General features: G+C 28.8%; 1 protein-coding gene across 1 annotated transcript in view; it reads left to right on the plus strand.

The window, feature by feature from the left end:
• Positions 1-3,973: 3,973 nt before the first annotated feature.
• Positions 3,974-21,545, plus strand: part of LOC129988372 (transient receptor potential cation channel subfamily M member 7-like) — a 120,238-nt gene continuing 102,666 nt past the window's right edge. Inside the window, exon 1 of the mRNA XM_056096586.1 lies at positions 3,974-4,093. Within this exon, the coding sequence (XP_055952561.1) occupies positions 4,016-4,093 (78 nt within the window). The 5' untranslated portion in view covers positions 3,974-4,015. The remainder of the gene's footprint in view (positions 4,094-21,545) is intronic.

Here is a 21,545-nt window from a genome sequence, read left to right on the forward strand (position 1 = left end):
TGTAAGGGGGTCTGTTACACGTTAAATCCGTCATGCCAAATGCCCTCCCGCTGGTGTGGAGTGGCATGGAGAGGGGGGTGCCAGCTCAGGTATCGTCCTCGTCATCTGACCGCGGTTCAAAATGACGAGGTCCGTCCCAAAATAGCCCTAGTGTTGCTTTACAACGGGACGTCAATATAACTAAACTAAACTGAGCGACCTATAAATCTCATTTGAAATCGATGAAATAATTATAAAATTATTTCGAATAAATTTTCTTACTGATGGTATAGGGTAATTGTGCCGGCATCCTGGCCTAGGGGTAGCGCATCTTCCCCGTGATCTGAATGTCCCGGGTTCCTTTTTCGGTCGTGGTTGTTCTTTATTCTGTGTTCTATCTGTGAGGTGTACGGAAAAGCCTCACTGTAAAAAGGGGTTGGTTAAGACCCATGACCCATGTGGGTAGCTGTTAGTAGATAATTCTCGGGTTCCACCATATCATCAACGATGTGCTTCGTGCACGGTATTGGGGTGGTAATTTAATGTAAAAAGGGGTTGTGCAAGCGAGTGTGTTAGTGTCACCTTCATATGAGATAGAAATCAGACTTCTGCTCTCGGATGTTCAGGGGCCTTTACCCTCAGAAGCTACTGCACACACTCGGCTTAAATCACTGACTTCGTCAACGGGCTTGTCTATGGCAAGTGCCATAAGTAACAACAACAACATGCGGTAATTGTTTTTTAATTTTATGGTTTTTTGATATTAACTTCTTCCAACTTACTTTAATTATTTCTAAATTTATCATTTCAGTTTTGGTTCAAATTAATTTGCTGACTTCCCTATGTAGAGAACTAAGTAATCTTTTATCACCTTATTGTATTTTTAATTACAGCTTATAATCATACATTGTTATCAATTTTAATTTTACAAATCGATTATTGATTGTCACAAATTCAACATGACGAAGAATTTTAAAGGAAATGAGTCCATTTTGAATATATTACATGAGTACAAGTTGATTTCAATTCAAATTTGTAAGCATAATCGCTTAATACTAATGACAAAAAGGCGTATAGGATGGAGGTGTCAAATGAGGTGGCAAAAGGCGTCACTCTTTTTCCATGCTACAAATGATGCAGGATCTTCAATACACGAAGAATTCTGACTCCTTTTCCTTTTTTTCTACCAGAATGAGCTTTGCTGTTTTTCGCTATTGTTTCTAAATATTTTTGCAAGAAAAATTATTCCTATTAAATATGAATTGTTTCTTTATATTTCAAACTAATTGCTTTTAGTGAATAGCTGATTTGTCAGGATTAGTTATTGTGTTTAATTTCAATTCTATCTCTTATGTATAACTTCATATTCATGATTCCATCAAATAAGTCATTTTAAGCATCAAATTACAAGACAGATATATCAGCCACGTTATATTAATAGCATTAAATCTATTCTGTTCATTGTCTCTGTGTAATCTCTTTCAAGTCATATGCTGACTTTTTCAGTTATATAATTTTATTTTCTCATTCGTCATCTAAATTGCCATGTTAAAAATTATCGAAATTTTTCTTCTTTAACTTTCAACAATGGAAGAAAATAATGCGATTAAATATTTGTTGAAGCAATGAAAATGATTTGAATTTCATGACAATAATAAAATTCACTGTTGAAAATTATTAAAAAAAAAATAAATAATTTTCCAAATAACCAACATTTAGGGAAAATTTTCTAAATTATCTCTAATTAAAATTTCAAAAAATTCAACAAGGTATATATGTGAACAATTTAATAGCTGTAGAAAGATAGATTGCCTGTAGAACGCCAACAAGCACACACACTCATACAAACTTTCACCTTTATTATTGGTAAAGCTGCAAGCTATACAGATATTATACTGAATTTTTCTTTAGTTTATAACAATGGAAGAAAATCATGCGATTAAGTATTTGACAGAACAATGAAAACGATTTAAACTTCAGTTCAACAATAAATCTATTGTTAATAGTTATTCAAAAATTATATTTAAAAAATTTCCAAAATTCGGGAAAAATTTGCACAACAATTAAATAAGCATCTTCAAAAAGACATTTTTTTTAAAAAAATTTAAATGGTGTAAAAATTTGTTTTGTGAATTAATATTTTCAAGCTCACTGAAGTTAGATGCTGAAATGTTGTTTAATTTTTAATTAATTAAAAAAATTTTTAAAATATCTCTGATTGTCAAACTTGGTAGCTCTCAGCCTATCCATTAAAGCATCAACACACACAGACAGGCACACACATTTTTCTTTAACACTAATATGGATGATCAGTGTGTGTGTGTGTGTGTGTGTGTGTGTGTGTGTGTGTGTGTTGGCGTTGGCGTTATAAAGGACAGAGACTTAAACTATATCTTTTCAAATGTAAATGTCCAGTTTATATATCTTTTAACTTGCGCATTATTATAATTTCTTTTTTATTCGTCTTGAAAATTGCACAGATATTTAACAGAATCCCCCCCCCTGCCTTTTTTTAAAGCTTTTAACAAGGATAGAAAATCATACGATTAAATAATGATGAAACATACGATCTGAATTTCAAAGTAATAATGTAATCTATTTGACAAAAAAAATGAAATCTGGCAAAAAAAAAAATATTTTTGAAATTGCCAAACTTTAGTAAGACCTTTATATTGTAATAATTAAAAAGATATATATTTTTTTTAATTTAGAAATGATGCAAAACTTATTTCTGTACAATAAGGTTATCGAAAGTCAACGCGGGAAAATAAACCAACAATTCAGCTTAATTTTTAATTAATTATAATTTTAAAAAATTGTTCCGTGGTTTACATTTTCCACCAGGATAACTATGTGCCAAATTTCGTGACTTTTGGTGAGTGTTCAGACCTGTAAAGAACCAACACACTTACAAACGTACAAACATGCACATTCATCTTCATTATTAGTAGAAATTTGGTTTCATAAGTGATGCTATTTAACAATTAACTTTGTTATGTAATCCATTTTAACAAAACAATATTTCAAAAGCAAAGAGAAAGGAAACGGAAAGTGCATTCTCTATTAGCTCAAGATACTCTACAATATTGCAACGATATCTTTTCGATGTCGTGCGGTATTCAAAATATCGAACAAAATCATATGGATAAAATGCATAGCTTATATATCGTACAATATCTTGTACTAACACGGAGAATTAGATATATCTCTGTGCATAATAATCTTATATCAAAATGGAAACAGAATAATCAAAATCGTTGCAATCAAATTGGTGAGAAATGTATTAATAATAAACGAAAAGCGGAATATTCATTTCTTTTGGATTGCATGGCCATTATGAAAATATTCTTGCTAAGTTTACAAATTCTTGTTATTTTCTTGTACGGAACTACACTATTTATGACAAAAGTAAAGAGATTTAGGTATTTTCACAAATCTCAAGCACCCAATACATCTCAATATTTCTCTTCTTCACAGAGTTTACCTATTATTTGCGTTACTTGAAATAGTGTCCTTGTCAAAATGTGTTAATTCTAAAAGCAAGAACAACGATATAAAACGTGAAAAGGACAGTAAAAAAATGAATGTACTGCGTTATCTTATATTGCATTTCTTTTTTTTTTAATTGTTCTTTTTTACTTCCTTAAAAATAAGTCCTTGCAAAAACATTAGAATTCTAAAGAACGAAGGTGAGACGTCCCTTATTTTTACTGCCACGGAAAAAAAAAAAAAAAAAAAACTTGATATTTTATTCCATAACTCCTCAATCACAACAAAGAAACAAACATCAATTGCCCGATAAATGCCCCCTCCCTTTACACCCGCATTTTCTCCAAGGGAGGGTTGCTTGAGCTGACTGACTGACCATCGCCCAGGCGGGTTTTGATGTGAGGTCAAAGCCGCTGATGAGACTCACCCACATTGCCTCTGCGCATTTCGATGGCGCAATTGCGTCATCCTCGAGCATTGCGGGGAAAACAGTCTCACGGTTGATCATTTGTCAAATCTCCTCATGTTTCGAATTCAAAGCGGCTGAATGTTTTGCAACAAAGTGACCCCCTGCACGACGAATACAGAGGACAACGAGAGTCCAGAACCTAATGATTTTGAAGCGGTAAGACTGCCAGAAAATTTTATCTTTTTTTATTTGTGCCCCACTCTTAATCTTATGTGTATTGACAGTGAGATTCTTGATGGAATCGGCGTGGTCAGAAAGGCGCCAGATATGGATTTCTGACACTTGTTCTCGTTCAGTATTGTTAGTTTTTAACGAAAGTAGACAATGTCGAGACTTGGGTGGTCGATATCTGCTTGTAAAAGTGCCAAAATTGATATTACAAATACATGCGGAAATATGTATTTTCATTTTCGAAAGTTGAAGATGAATATAGTCATACATGATATTTTTCTGATATTAATTTTTAAAAAAAGAGATACAAATCAAAATAATGTGAATTTAGCTGTGTATAAATTTTCTATTTTCTAGTGAAAGATTTTTTTCTTGCAAAAAAAAAAAAAACAAAAAAAAACTCTTATTATTTTTTTCATTAACAAAAAGGAATAGTTAATGAATACTAATTAACATAATTTGATTTTAAATTATTTTCTTCTAGAAGTTACCTTTGCTTCCAGTAAGTACTAAAAAAGTTTTTAAAATTTTTCTCGATTATTTTTTATTTTATTATTTACTGGCTACCTTTGGCAACCAGCTATTTGCCTACCATATTAATATAATAAATTTAGTAATGTCAATCTTGATGAACTGCATATTATCACTTCAAATGAAAGTTATTATTTTAAATTATATTTACACAATTTAGGTCATTCAATTTATTAGCTGTGCAGTAAAAGTTGCAAAATGAATCGTCGAAATCGTTTTCGGTTTCAGTTTTTGTTTTGCGCTATTTCTCAAAAATGAGGGGTGAAGAAGTAATGTATTTTGGTGCCCTGAGCGTCCATATGAAATAGCAGGTTGAGAAATCGGTACCATGGTTAAGGCTGGGGAACTCTGTCGTGCGTTTGTCTCATGAGCATGTGCAGTGAAGTAGTGTTTTACGATTTTTCTCAAAAAAAGGGGAGACAAAAGATCATCCGTGACAGATCTAGAAATCATGAGTTTTCAAATGAAATTAATGTTGGCGTGATCTGACCATCGGTTGATGACAAGCGATTGGTTCTTCACTTTTCCTAATTCTTTCAAATATGAAAATTTTAAATTTTATTAAATAAAAATTAATCTAAAGAATAAAACAAATAAACTCATTCTTTTTAATATTCAAAGTAAATGAATTTTATTGTTTTCTTTGTCATATAGCTAGCAGCCCTTTTGCTTTTACTGATTTAGCTAAAACATTACTTCTTCCTTTCGATATATTTCTCTGTTCCAATGGAAAGAGTTTGCTATATATTCATAAGCAGTATATGAACCAAAATACTTAGCCATAGTAGAAAGCCAAATAAAAAATAAATTATTCTCTGTTCAAACTTACTTAATCAAAGTATATGTAAAGAAAATGTCAAAACAAATTTCACTTTTGTTATCTAACTCAAGTATCACAATATATATCACAAGATATATAGCACTTTTAGCAATAAAACTGCACTGAAATTAATTTGGAAATCAAATAAATTAATAAATAAGAATATGCAGTAACTCAAAAAGTAAGAATATGTATTTAATCAAATATGTTAAAATTTAAGAAAGTAGTAGTGCCAGGTCATGTTACATCATTGTCATATAATAAGCATAATTGTACTCGTACATGTCATCTATTTAACATCATTTTGCTACAGAGTTCTGTGGTACATCATGTTTTTTTTCTTTCTGCAAACTGTACAGAAAATTCCAAAAGTGATGCATTGTATTTGATTTGTATTAAACGATTATGAATTTTCTTCATAAATGTATTGAGCAATTAGATCTCAATACTATGTTTTACAATATGAGACTATATGAATAAGATATAACTCAATTAAAGTAATGGTTTCACTAGTGTGAATTGAAATTAATTCAATAAACATATTGCAAAAAAAAAAACCGTAAGCATTAAGGGGTTTTTTTTATGCAGATTAGGTATCGCAAATATTATAAGAGCGATAACTGAAGGCTGGTAATTTGGAAACATTACAAACAAACTTCTAGTACTTGAAAATTTTTGTTTATCCGTGACTTGCAGATATCTTCTTTTCCTTGTCTTTTAATTATAGAATTAAATAATTTTATTGACATTTGAAATATTAAAACACAAGTTATATTTCCTTTTTTTTAATCTTTTAAATGAACATTATTTTCTTACATTGGCGCTATTTACAAATTTTGAATTGAAAATTTGGAATGTATTTGGAAAAGCATCATATTTTTTTCCCCTAAACTTTGTTTTTGTAATCGCTAACGTGAAAATTTTTTTTTAATTAATCAGCATTTTATTAAAATTATCATTTGAAACCATCATTCTTCGAACTTAGATAAACTACCTTCATATTTTTTGATTTAATTAAATAACTTATTCTATCTTAGTAGAAATTTTGTATTAAGTGAATATTTAGCTGTAATGTACAATTTAAAATCGTTTTCTTTTAAGTGATATTTTGAATAATCGTAATTTGACGAAACAAAAAGCAAATGTTATTTAACGTACCTGTATCAAAATATTTAGAATGTGTCGGAAGTTATCTACTTAATCTTTTCATTGATTAATAACCGATTATGATGTTGCAAAGTAACAAATAAAATGTAACACATATACTACATCGAACAGTATTTTTCACATGTATGACTAATCACTGCATATCATGTATATGCAGTGATGACAAAGAAAAAAAATTTTTTTTTCATAATTGTGTAAAAACCAGAATGACAGAGAAAAATTCTTGGCAAAACAAAAGCAAGTTTTAGAAATAACTTTGTCCTTGCACTAATATATCTCAATGAATGTTTTATTGTCACGAAAAATGGAGAGTGACTCATGAAGTCATGTACCTTATTATAAATCCTTTCGCTTTGGACGAAACAAATCACTGCTAAAGTAGACTTTTTGCCCAACGAAATATTTCTGTGGAACTTAGGATATTAAACATTTCTTTCCATAAAAAAAAAGTGAATGAAGCCTCATTTACTAATGAAAGAAAAAAAAATGCAATTCATTAATTGCTTGGTTTTTTTCTTAAATGACTGAACAGTGTTGGGCTTTTCTAATTTCTATTCAAAGTCGGGCAAAGAAATCATATTTTGAATGTTTTTGCAACCCTATTTGGAATAGGGACCCATAAATTAAGATTTTCTTTTTTAAAGCAAGTTCGTCCTACTCAAGATTATATAATCTTTAAATTAATGCAAACCATAAAAATATCACCTGTATAAAAAATTTTACTTAAAAAAAAAAAGTGCATCAAAATATGTTTTTTTTTTTTTTTTTTTTTAGTATTTTTCATGTTTTGTTTACTATTATCTTGCGATTTTGGAAATAAATCCTTTCAAAATCAAACCAAAGTGAATGTAAAAAATTATTATTTTTCTGTGGTTGATTTCTTTTCATAAATATAAATTACAACATGGAAAAATAATATGATTTCAAACATCGAACTAATTTCGTGTGTGATTTTCTGAATGCTATCCAAGATGGTTGCAAAAATTGCAAATTTCTGAACTGTATCACTTCAGATTTTTACCTTAACTTTAATCCGTACAGAGCATATGTTTATGTTTACTATGATTTGCACAATTCTTTATTTGTCCTGAAAATCAGAAAAAAATTATTGATAGCTACATGAAAAAAAAATTTTTTTTTTATCTATAAAATCAGGTTTTGTTGCTTTAAACTATATGCGAGTTTCAAAGAAGTTACTGTTGTACAAGACTTCTTAAACTTCTCCCAGTCGCGATTCTTTTTCAACTATTGGAAAAATTTAGCTGTCCCAGGTATGCAATAAATATTTGTGTTAGACTCCGACTTTCATATAAATAATACAAAATAAATAATCAGTATAGTATTTCTAATGAGAAATTTAAAAAAATATTTAGATGCTTTCATTTTTTAAATTTTAATGAAGTGCTGAAAATTAAATTAATTCTTTTATCTCTCAAATGAACCGTTTAATCACTTAAGTGATTATTTATTTTATTATATTAGAACCACGTTTGATAGCAATACTAGGGCTATTTTGAGATGGACCTTATAAGTTGAAGTCCTGGCCAGAGGAAAGGCGTTTTGCCCACCATGTCAAATTTGGCTTATTCAAGACACTTTTTTTGTGGAATCAGGTTTCGAGCCTGAAGTTCTTTAACTTCGAGATCATATCACTGAGTCAATGCGGCTCCACTTATAAAGTATGCTAATATTATTTGGCTGCTCAATACTTTGATTGCCTGGAGGTAATAAAGGAGACATAATATCTATATTCTAAGTTTAACCCTTAGAGACCACAACTATACCCTAAGTTTAACCCTTTGCAATCGGATGTCCCCTCTCAAATACCTTTCAAGACGTGCATCATTTTGACATTTTAATTTTTTTTTCTTTAATTTTGATTGCTAAAAGTACCTACAAAGTGGTATGATGAAGAATTTATTTCGGGGAAATTGAACTTTGAATAATTATATAAATTTATTTTTCCGAACAATAAAAAAGTCCTTGTATTAAATGAAAAATTATGGATCGAATTACTTTTTCGAACCCAAAGAGTTAACCCCTTAACCGTAGCGCCCATGCGACATATTAGCATCGCATTCTCCCTAAACTTGTAAATTGAAATTAAACCATTCTTAGACGCTATAATTCGATAAAAGAAATACATATGATTCTTAAACATCTCAAGTGTTCTATGGTTTTTAACTGAATGGTTAACTGAATACATAAGACAGCACATTTCCAAGGCGGAAGGTATTTTTAATTCAATAATAAAAAAATAACAAACGGTTAAGGGGTGGATTCAACCAAAGACACGTTTTCGATAGCGTCACCATTGCAAGTTCTCCATATAGGTAAACTTTACTGGAATATTCTAATCATTCAAGAGTCTTGGCATTGTTCAAAGATGTTGTTGTCACTCATGGACCACTCAATTTACCATAGATTTGATATCAGCCAATCAAAAAAGATTTCAGAATTATCTCTAAATACTAACAAAGTGCGTCTCTTTTCTCTGTTGATACAGAAGGTCCATTTTAATAGTGGCCCAAGAAACAGAGAAGCACTTTTTTTGCTTAAAATGTTAGTGTGTAAAAAGTATTTAACTAGATATGATTAATAGGATCAGATGACTATATTAAAATTCAACTTCCTTAACTATTTCAACGATATTATTATGAATTTGTAATGCCACTTCTCAGAAACATTTATATTTCATTGGAGGGAGAGATTTACAGAAATGATGTATGTATGTGAGGTCAATGACTTCCAATGGTGTCGGCAAAAATGAAGGTTGTGGAAAGTACCAGAATTATGGATTTATTTCTGTATGGGAAGAGATCTGAAAATTCTTCTGGAAAATTCCATGGGACACCATCCTATGTTGAAAAACATAAGTGAACTCGGAAAGTGAAACGATTCAGTTAATTTTCTCTTTGGTGTATTGATCGCAGAATGAGTTCTCTAATTGTTTTCTGTGGGCACTATTTCCTATTTAGTGATTTGCTGTCTACTTAAGTTGTTAGTGTCTACAAGTGTTGCCCTCTGTGTTCATTTTGGCTGTAATTTTTCTACATGTGCTTCGGTTTTTTGGAAATATTCGTGAAATAAAGCATTATCTTCCATTTTCCAACTTGCATGTATTCTTCCATTGTGTATCAATTTATTGACAATAAAAGTAATTTTTTAATGGAAATATGTGTATATCTTGAATGGTTTGTCTATTGAGTCTCGCTTTGAACAGACATCCAGTGCATTAATGTGTAGACATATATAGCGGATGGTAATGAGCGAGAATAGAACCTGAGACCTTGTGGTTTGCAGCCAAGTAACATAAGCACAGCTCAATACGCTTTTGAATTATCTTTGTCAGAGACAGACAAGTATTCTAGACATGCGTTTTTCGAAATCAGAGTGGTCTAAAACGTAAAGGTTTGTCAAAATCTCGAATTCGATTCTTTTGGCGATTACTATACTTTATCTATTTAGCATATAACACATCATCTAAATATGACTACATTGTAACGTGTTGCTATGCGAGTATAGAACCTGGGACCTTGTGGTTTGCAGCCAAGTAACATAAGCACAGCTCAATACGCTTTTGAATTATCTTTGTCAGAGACAGACAAGTATTCTAGACATGCGTTTTTCGAAATCAGAGTGGTCTAAAACGTAAAGGTTTGTCAAAATCTCGAATTCGATTCTTTTGGCGATTACTATACTTTATCTATTTAGCATATAACACATCATCTAAATATGACTACATTGTAACGTGTTGCTATGCGAGTATAGAACCTGGGACCTTGTGATTTGCAGCCGTGTAACATGACCCCAATACAAAAGCAATTGCTCATGTAGCATAGCTGTTAACTGGCTTATAAGCTTTCACCACACATGCATAGATCTACATATTAATTAACAAAGAAAATATTTATATTTTTCTGTATCGAGATAAATTAGATTTCTTTGTTATATTTACGTAATGCGAAATAAAACCATCATTTTCTTAGAATATTACCCTATGTAAATAAGTACTTTGGTCTTATTATCGAAATCTGAGATTACTGATGGATATCGATATATCTATCGATTTTATCAATTCCTAATCCGAAGCTTCCAGCTTCATTCTTTGCATACAAATCAGCGTATGCTGATTTTTATCTTATTTGCTAAAAGAGTAGTGCCTACACATAAAAGCTTATACATATACATTTTGCTGCTCTAAAATTCACATGCGCGATTCCTTTGAGGATTCACACCGATTGCTCTTAAGAAATATATACTGTCTGGGACATGTAATGTAACGGATCCAGATTATCTAGTGGTAAAATCTCAAGCTCACTGGATCGTAGACGACTCGATTCTATCTAGATGCGCTGTGTTTTCGGCTCTGGTGTACATACTGCTGAGGTATTATTTTAATATATTCACTATTTAAAATTTAGAATCGGGACTCAAACTAATTTTCATGTAGCTTCGCAACAAAATATTGTTTCATCAATCAAATCAAATTGCTTATTCAAATCAAATTTCTTTATTTTAAATGCTCATGTCTTTATTAAATGCCTATTTTAATGTTAAGCTAAAAAATAATGCATATTTGACATAAATAAAATGTAATTAATTTTAAAATTTAATTTACATAATAAAATATTTATTAATCAGCTATTGAAATTTCATGAGATAGAATCGTTTGGTTTGATTTTTAGAATTCAGAAATTCTTTAAAATATATGACGCTTTGTTCGTTGTATATTTTATCGATTTGACTTTGAAGCAAAATAATTTTTCTATAAAATTCTTAAATATCGTAATTCGCAAATATCGAATATCGCAAAACAATATTCGTATTTTTGCATTTTTTTAGAGAATAAAATAATGGAAAATAAAATTTTCTTGGGAAAAAGAGGTGGATTGTGCTAGGTTATATTTCATTTTGTAAGCCAGAATTTCAATTGCTGCAATTTCAGATTTATTGAACAATTTTGTTCCTTTATTATTCTAGTTATTTTTTTATCATGTGTTTTACAATATATTCAACAAAGAGCCATTCATCATTTGAAGGAATAGATATCTCGGTAGCTAAACAATTTACAAAATAAATCACTATTTTAACTAGCCTGATATTCATATTCGCTAGAATATCATATTCCTACAATCGACAGATATATCTATAAATTATAGAAAATTGGCACTTGTTTTTGACAAGTATTTGCAATGAAAGAATATGTTATTGAAAATTTAAAACTGTTTTTTTTAATTCTTCGGTATATGCTTCATATTTGTTCAAAGATAAAATGCATTTTAAGTATGGATGCTACAATTTACTAAGCATATTGGTAATTGTTCAATTTTTTTTAAATAATGAATGAATACATAAAATTTAAATAAAACACAGTATAATTTAGAATTTTTTTAAAAGGAGAATAAAACCTTTTTTATTAAACTACATATATAATTATTTATAAAATAAATAAAAAATTACCTTGACTATTTACAATTCGATTATAAAAGTATCATTTAACAAACTTATAACATTAGGCTAAAGCTGAAGAATAGCGAAATTACGAAATATTTCATAAGACATTTTCCTTTCCAGATTCTTTAAAATTTATAAGTAAGAAATATTCGTAAATAATTTAATTTAAAAAATTCATTAAAATTTTTAACAAATTTTTAATTAATTGTTAATTAATATGAAATGTACTTTCATTATTTTTTCCAATTTTGGTTCGCTGCAAAAAATTTTTTGGACTGTAATTTCGTCGCGAATGAAAAAGTTTAATTCATTTTAGCTCTGACATTTCAAAAATTCTTTATGACTTCCATTATTGAATAAATCGCAAAAAAATGCTTTAAACAATCACATCCTCAAAAAGAATGTTCCTACTTTCAAAGAATGTCTTTATCAAATGTTTAAATTCAATTCGAGCTTTTGTATGAAAATTTTAATACTACAACATTTGTTTCGTTACATCTTAGTATAAATTTGAAATTTCTAACCCTTAAATGCCTAGTGTAATCTTTAAACAACATAATCAGTTTTGTATTCTAAAATATTATTGATATAAGACAGAATGGTAATAGGATATATGTGAAATTATTATTAAATCAATTTACACTTCATGTCAACAAAAATACGGATAAAAAACAAATATAAATGGATTTTTTTTTTCACTTATGATGACTACATATACTATTTTGCTTTGCAGAATTGAAAATACGATATTTTATTCTGCAATATTCAATTAAAGGATTTATTTGAAAAGCAAAATATTCAAGTCTTTATTTATGATTGTTCTAAATTTTTTTACTCAACTGAAGCTCAGTTACCAATGGGCATCAAACTGTTTGTCAATCTTAAATCATACTTAAACAAAATATGATTGTTTAAATAATTTTTTAAGCAATTTATTCATAAATGGAAGTCATAAAGAATTTTTAAAATATTTTTTTTTATAATTAGCGTTAAAAAAGAGTTATAATTTTTTTCGCTCGCAAGGAAATTGCTGTCCAAAAACATTTTTGCAGCGAACCAAAATTGGAAAAAAAATGTTAAAATTAAGCATATTGCATAATAATAAAAGATGGTGAATTCAAATTTTTTTAGAAATTTCATTGAATTTTTCAAATTAAATTCTTTAAAAATATTTCTTACTTATAATTTTTGAAGAATCTAGAAAAGAAAAGATCTTATGAAATATTTCGTGACTTCGCTATATTTTTGCTCTATTCTAATGCTATAAGCCTTGTTAAATGATACCTTGGCTTCTTACAATCTGATCATCGAAGTACTTTTTTATTAATTTTATAAGTAATTATATATGTAGCTTAATAAAAAGACTTTTTAAAATTTTAAATTTTAACTTTCAACTTTTTTTAAACTTTATTTATTCGTTGATCATTTAAAAAAAGAACTATTATCAATATGTTAAATAAATTGTCGCATCCATACTTAAAGTGTACTTTTTCTCTGAACTAATACCGAATACCTCCGAAGTATATAAGGAAGAATTTAAAAAAAAACAGCAGCTTTAGATTTTGAACAACATCATATTCATTCATTACGATATAATTATATTGTTTTAACCCTTTAAAATGCCTTTTTTTTTTCTTGTCATATTATGTTAAAATATTTTGAGGCTTGAAATTAGAATAAGAAAAGGGATTCATTTAACTTATTAGATAAATTTAATTTGATACATTAATTAATTTGGTAAATTAATAATTAAGTAACAAATCAAGACACATCATTTTGTGTAAGATAAAGAACTGAAGCATCTAAGTTTCTGACTTACTAAAAAAATTTTTCAGAACTTATGCCAACCTACATAATTTCATACAAAGATTGATAAATTTGGTGGGAAGCATACTTCCCACCGCCCTAGAAAAGGTTAAATATGATTTATGGCTAAAAAACAAACGGCTAAAAACATGTAGTGTAAATTGATTTAATAATGATTTCAGTAAATATCCCATTTCCGATAGCAAGCATTCTATCTGAGTATTTTGTCTAAAGGTTGCATCAGGCATTTAAAGGTTAAGAAGCTCGACTTTATAATAAGATGTAACGAAACAAACGCTTTAATATTAAAATTTTTATGCAAAATCTCAAATTTAATTTAAACATTTGTTAAAGACATTCATAAGAAATAGAAACATTCTTTGTGAAAGTAAAAGAGGGAATGGTATTTTTCCCCCTATGAGTATAGTATTAAAGCTTCATAGAAAATAACACATGTAATTGCTATGGAAATTATATGAATGTCATAAACACGATGATGTTAGCAGAACTCTAATACAATGATCGAATCATGACCAGAAAGAAAGTACAAGCATAAATGCACCATCATGATAATTTACCTTAGTCATTAATTGGAAAAGTTTAGGAATTTCGTAAGGTCCTAGAAAAAAATTAGCTAAGTCAGAACATTGTCTTTACTGACCTTGATTTTTCCATTTCTTTTTCCTGAAAGAAATTTACGTGATTGTACGAATGTTTTAGAAGAAAGAAAGAAAAAAGACTCTCATAAGCGATAAAAGAAACTCATCCTATAAAAAGGATAAAAGAAAAGGAATGAATAATTTTATTTGAAAAGTGGTTTCAATATGAAAAGATGACAGCATCAAAAAGAGACACAACGCATACTATAATAACATTCAGTTTTCATTATCAAATTTCGATACAAATGTTAAAGTTTATAATTAAATTCAAACGATTTGAGCTACTCCAGCTATGAGTTTCAACAAGAATTTGTAAAAAGAAATTTTATCACTTTTTAAATTTAATAAATTTTTAATTTTTAGTATTATTATTATTAGAAATCTTATGACCGTTTTTTCTGAAAATCACTACCAGATGGCGCCACGCTTACAAAATTGAAATTTGATTAAATTGATCAAATAACAGATTGAAAATATTAAAATGAGTTCTGAAAATATTAAAGTAGAGTATTATTATTATAGGAAACAAAAATATACATTAAATATACAAAATTTTATGATTTGTTGTGTGCCATATTGCATCAATTGAGCATTCTCGTATTACTTAATTTTTCAGATACCCATTTCTTAAAATATTGAGTGTATATATTTTCCTACATATAGAGACAATTCGAAAACGTATTGCACCACCCACACGAATCTGAAGATTTGGTGACCAATGTCACCTAGCAATTAATGTGTCGTAAGTTTGATATGTTATATACATCGATTAGAGAATTATTATAAAAACTATTAGGGTAATTCCTGTCTAACAAATCAAGTAATATTGTTGTACTTGAATAAAGGACATAGTTTGCTTTATTACTGTTACAAGCGCATTAAATTTTGTAGTTGTTTTATATAAACTGTGTTGATATCACTAAGAGAAATTGTAAATTTCACTTAAAACCAGAGTGAATGGTCTCCTTAAAACCTTCTCGCACATTTCCTAATAAAATTATCAAGCCACAGAACTCCTTACATGGCGTACAAAAATTACGAAATCTTAACTTTTGGCGTGAATTTAGCATTTTTACTAAAAATATTGTGTCATCCTTTGCGAATTTCATGGCAATTTACCTCTGCCATGCCGTAATTAATGTCTGAAAATCTAATTTGTGCTTTGGATACGTTTTTCGCAACCGATTGAAACAAAAATTTGACACAAAATTGTTCTTGCAGTCACAGAATCCCATACCAAATTTAATATATTTAAGTCTTTGTATTTTTGTTTTTGAATTTTCGAGTATACACGTATCTGACAGTACAGACTGACAATCAATCGGATTCTAGATTCGGCTTAAAATTTGACAGATGTCTACATTATAGAGATTAAATCTGTGTACCTAATTTTATCTATCTAGTCTCTTAGCTTTGTATGGGCTCCGGTGACCCGGTGGTTAGGTTTCGGCTTTGGAACCGGAGGGTTTCAGCCTCGGATCCCGATTCCATTGAAGAACCGTCGTGTAAGCGGGTCTGGTGTACGTTGTGACCAAACGTCCTCCTGCTGGCGTGATGTGGAAATTTAGAGATGGAGTGCCAGCTCAGGTGTCGTCCTCATCATTTGATAGCGGTTCAAAATTACGATGTCTGTCACTAAATAGCCCTTATGCTGCTTTAAAAAATAGGACGTTAATATAACTAAACTAAACTAAAACTCTTAGTTTTGTAGTTACCGTGCAAACTTATATACAAACAGCCGGACAGACAGATTTCTTCTGAACAGATTTTACTGAAAATTTGATAAAAATCTGTAAATTTGGTGTAAATACCGTATACCAAATTTCTTTGTTTTAATTCAAAGCGTTTTTGAGGTATCTTTAAGTTATCTCAAGCGTTTATGTCCGACAGATAGACGGACGGACATTTTCCCCCAAAACGTGTTTTTCGATCTCAGGGAGGTCTAAAACGTATAATTTTGTCAAAATCTTAAATTCGATTTTTATGATTATTATTATTATTAAACTTTCTCTTTACTGCGTACACGAAAAAGGGAAATCAGCAACGAATAATCAGCATTCTGCGTCATCTTAAAATTCAAGAAAATTGTTTTCTAATAACTCCAAATTGTTACAAATTTTGTCTTATAATTTTAAAATTCATTTTTAAAACTATTTTTGGATTGTTTTATAACAATAAAACTAATTCTTTCCAAGAAATTGAAATCGTTTTCATTATTGCTAAAATCACTTCATCTTGACTTCTTTTTCTATTGTTGATGGTCAAGATATAAAAATTTCGTTTCTTCCACCATATTTAGCAGGTTTCAGTATAAAATGTACTTTTAATAAAAATGGTGAAATTTTCTTGTAATTTACAATAAAGAGTTGATTTCAGAACTAAGCGACAAAATTCTTTTAACTGGGCCTATCTTTAAATATTGCTCTCCTATGACATAATTAGGTATATAAAGAAAATAAGTGAAATATATAGCAAAATGAATAAAACAGTGTAACGCTTCTAAAATAATATGTCCATCAAAAAATATCTTCACATTTAAGGTTAAAAAAATTGCTGAAAATTGTATTTTTCGACAGTAAGCATTAAAAATATTTTGCTGAAGAAATCATAAATATCAAAATATAAAAAAATATTTATTACAAATTTTTAGTAACCAATTGGTTACCAATTGTGGCTAGTATATACATGCAAAAAACATATTTTAGCAGATGCGTGGCCGAATAGAAGACATTTTTGAAATTTTTAAACTACGATTGATTCTATCCCGGGAGGTATGAATTATACAGATAAGAAGCGGTTAGCAATAAGTCAGTCTACATCGTGACAAAAGAACAGAAGAGCAAAGGAGACCGAAATTTTTCCCTTCATTGGTTTCTACAAGATTTTAATAGGGATTAATTTGACATGCATCGTCTTAGGAAAGGGAAATTTAGGTATCTTTAAACGAATATTCTAAACATTAAGAATTTATATCCCTTTACTCGGAGTGTGAGAACATGCTGACGTGAGCAGTTGATTTAATTAAATAAAAAGGGGGAATTGGGTCAGGAAATAAGAGAACATTTTAGGATAAAGTTAATATAGGCTAAATTAAAATAAAAATTAGGAAATTAATTAAGATTTTAATTAGGTTTAAAAATATCATTAGATACAAATATGTGCACATCCATGATCATTCTTAAGTCTATTCACCTTTTGGTTCACACATTTTTATACAAAATTTAATTATTTGCTATTACTTCTCTCTGTTGAAAAATCGCTAAGAAAATAGACAGACAAAATGTTTAAGGCAATCATTTGAATACTATGATTCATAAGGCAGTAAATAGTGTCTGTTAGAATTCAAGATCTCATTAATTGTTTAACATAAGTCCTTTTATAGACTTCAAAAAATAATAGGTGAATAACCATGAAGTTTATTTACTTTATAAGCAACGAAATCTTTTCTTTTCTGTCCACTTGCATTAAATGTCTAAAAACGTTTTGTCAATTTTCTGTTTACAGAAACAATATTAGGCAAAAATTGTTGTCTGAAATTATTGTTTTTACAAGATTTTATTAAACTTGACAAGTTTTGTGTCAGTGAAGATGAAATTTTGTAATTGAATTTTTTTTTACTTCTTTGCTGATGTATTAGACGTTTGAAATTATGTTCAAGTGAATTCTCTATGGCTAAACACTAGTTTAATATTTTCAGAAATTAATTATCAGCCAATTGCTTAATTAAATAGCATTTTGATGTCATATAGTAGTGCCATCTAATTGCAAATTTGAAAAAAGTTGGAATTCAGAATTCTATAATATTTATAATAATAAATTATGAAATAAAAATGTAGAAAAAAGCTAAAGCAGAATAAATTTTACTTTTAAAAAATGCTAATAAAAATTTGCAATCAAAAATAGTCTTTGCAATTGCTTTTTCAGCTGTTTTGCTTTATAATAAACACAAGAATTATTCTTTGATTCTTCAGAAATAAAAACTAACAAGATGATTTAGCCCTCAAAGTATGTTAAGTTTTACCGATGATAGCTTAAATAATAGAAGCATATTATAATATGTTTATTAGTATTACAGACTTAACGATTAAATGCCTCGAAGAAATTTTGTAACTCTTTCGTGTTAATAAATAATTTTTATTTTTATTTTTATTGTGGAATATTTTTTATTTTCTCTTTTTTCACAGTGTCTCAATATTGGGGTTGCAAATTTTTAGCAGAATTAGGACACATTAGAAGGTTCGGAATAACATATCGCTTGCCAGAAGTGCTTTCCAGAAAGAGCGGAAGCGCTTGCCAGATACGGCAGGTGGCATTATACGTGCACAGAATTTCCAAACGTTCCCAAGAGACTCTTAATTTCGGCATTCGATGCCAACATTCAGTGATCAAAACTAATGGCTTCACTGCTGTCTACGTGAACACAGTGTGATAATAAACCAATGATGTAGTAATGACGTCACACCTAATGTCTGATCCAAGTGTAATTTATATCCAATTTACATAATTCAGGTGCAGGGAAAAGGCCTTTTTCTCTTTCACTTATATATATCGACATGCAGATTAATGGCGGGGTAAAGACTTTATTCTTTTTTTAATTGAAAGAAAATAATATTTGATATTATGTATGTACTCCATGTATTATGTACTCCATATGTATTTTTTCTGAGGAAAAAATACATATGGAGTGAATCTCCCCCATACAAGATTTCTATTGGCGTTCTATTCAAAGTGTATGATGCTTTCTGAGTCGATTTTGAAGAGCTTTTCTGAATTTCAACATGAAATTCAGATCTAATCAGATCTTGGATCTAAATTTTGGATATGCTGATGTCAACTCTCACATCATTGGCCAGTCATCACGTTCTGTTTTATCTGGATAGCTGTGACATCATTATTTATGATCATTGGTTCTTGTTGTGGAATGCTGAAATGAAGATTTTCTTAAAAAATACTCGAGAGCTCTGCGCACATGCAGCGCTATCTGCCGTATCTGGTAAGTGTTTCCTATTCCACAATGCTGCATGATTCCGAATCGTCTTGAGATATCCTACCCTTTCTAAAGCTTTGTAACCCTAACACTGAAATACCCTTGTTTATTATAGAAGTCCTAAAAGTGAGGGAGAAAAACAATTTCTATGCATCAAAAATTTTATAAAAATTAGGAGGATTGCGAAACAAAATGCTGCAAAAAGATTTTTTTAATGCTTATATAAACATTTTCGTTAAAAAAAATAATAAATAAATAAAAATGGCAAGGCTTTCTACCATGTAAAAGAGACACCTAAACAATTAAAAATTAATTTAAACAATCAATAATTTAAAGTAAAACTGTCATGTCGATTCAAATTCAAATAGATATTTATAAATATTTGCAAGTTCTTATTATAATATTCAAATTTAATCATACCCTACTTTGTAATAAAAACTGTTTCATTTATAGCATCTGTTCTTTCAAATTTTATCCATTTGCATCATCAAAAATTTTTGATAATCAAAAAACTATAAATTTAAAAGCTGAATCAATATCATTGAGTTTTTATCTTTATAAATTCATAAAAACCACAAAAGGCTGTCTCATGAATGAATTAATTGAAAATTGAATAAAATTATATATAGTGCTGCAATTGGATCGGTTTGTATGAAAAAAAAAATACTTATGAAGTGACTTTTCAATCTTCGAAATACTTGTGAAAAAAATAATCTAATTGTCGCATCAATTATAAAAAAATAAAAAGTTCTTACAGAACTGTGATTTTTTAAAACTACTAAAAAATTATATTTTGACAAAATTAGATGAAAATAAAAGGTTTGAATTTTCACATCATCTATGAAAATGAGTTCAAATAATTTCTAAACGAATTTTTTAATAATATTTAGAACTTAGCAAGATTGATTAATCATAAAATTTATTTAAAAGGTAATATTTTCCAAAATTCATGTTTAAAATAAATATATTTATTTAGAAAAATGTAAAATCATCGAAAACATGTTAAAAATCTTTCTTTAAGTTCTAACTTAACTTAATATTTACTACAGATGAGTATACTTAAGTATTCTTTATGTTGCATAAAACCATATTAATTTAATATAAATACAGAACTTTGGCATATATTATTAATTTATCAAATAAAAGTAAAATTCTAGGAAATTCAGGAAATTTTTAATATTTTATCGAATTAAACGAATCATAGAAATTTCATATTAATGAATACTGAAATAAATTAAAACAAATGGTATTTTACAATTTCTTGTGCTTGATTTTAATGCTATTTAGAATACATAGCGCATACATACCTTTATTACATCTTTCACTGATCTTGTTCCTTATCGTTGTAATAGAAACTTGTTTAATTTGATATTTGATAGTAAATTTCCCCAGCAACTACATTTTTATTCCAAAAATAATTGTATTGCCTACTGCAGGTTTTCACATATATATTGTTTCGTTTTGGATTCTAGGAAATATTATAGATTATTGTATTATAACAAATACTATTTGTTAAAATGTGACAAACCCTATGCTTACGTCATCCAATAAAGCCTTCACTTTTAAAAATACTAAAAAAATTTCTAGACTGAAGGAAAGGAAAAATTTTCTGAGTTTGGATTTTGAAATTTAGAATAACCTTGTGTCCTTTTATAATTATTCAACTATTGTATGTATAAAATTTAAACACGCCAAATTTTTATTTTATGAATAATTTTACACATGTTGAGATTCTATTAGGAAAAACCCAGATGGATTCATGAGAAATGTAATGATTAATAGCTATTTTGCAACTCTATTAATTTCAGGTTAGAGGAAATTTTCAGACTCATGGGTGGAAGACCAATACGTATAAAATTACTTCCTCCATTGTGATCTCATCAGACCTTTGAGTTTTGTTCAAAAAGTTTCACTAAATCTTAAAACGTGGACTTAACTATGAAATTTGTTCTTCATGATTTGATATATTGAAAAACCACTTGTAGAAGCTATAACTCTTTTATCAATATC

The sequence above is a fragment of the Argiope bruennichi genome, chromosome 10, assembly GCF_947563725.1.
Source record: "Argiope bruennichi chromosome 10, qqArgBrue1.1, whole genome shotgun sequence".
In the NCBI taxonomy this organism is placed as follows: Eukaryota; Metazoa; Arthropoda; class Arachnida; order Araneae; family Araneidae; genus Argiope; species Argiope bruennichi.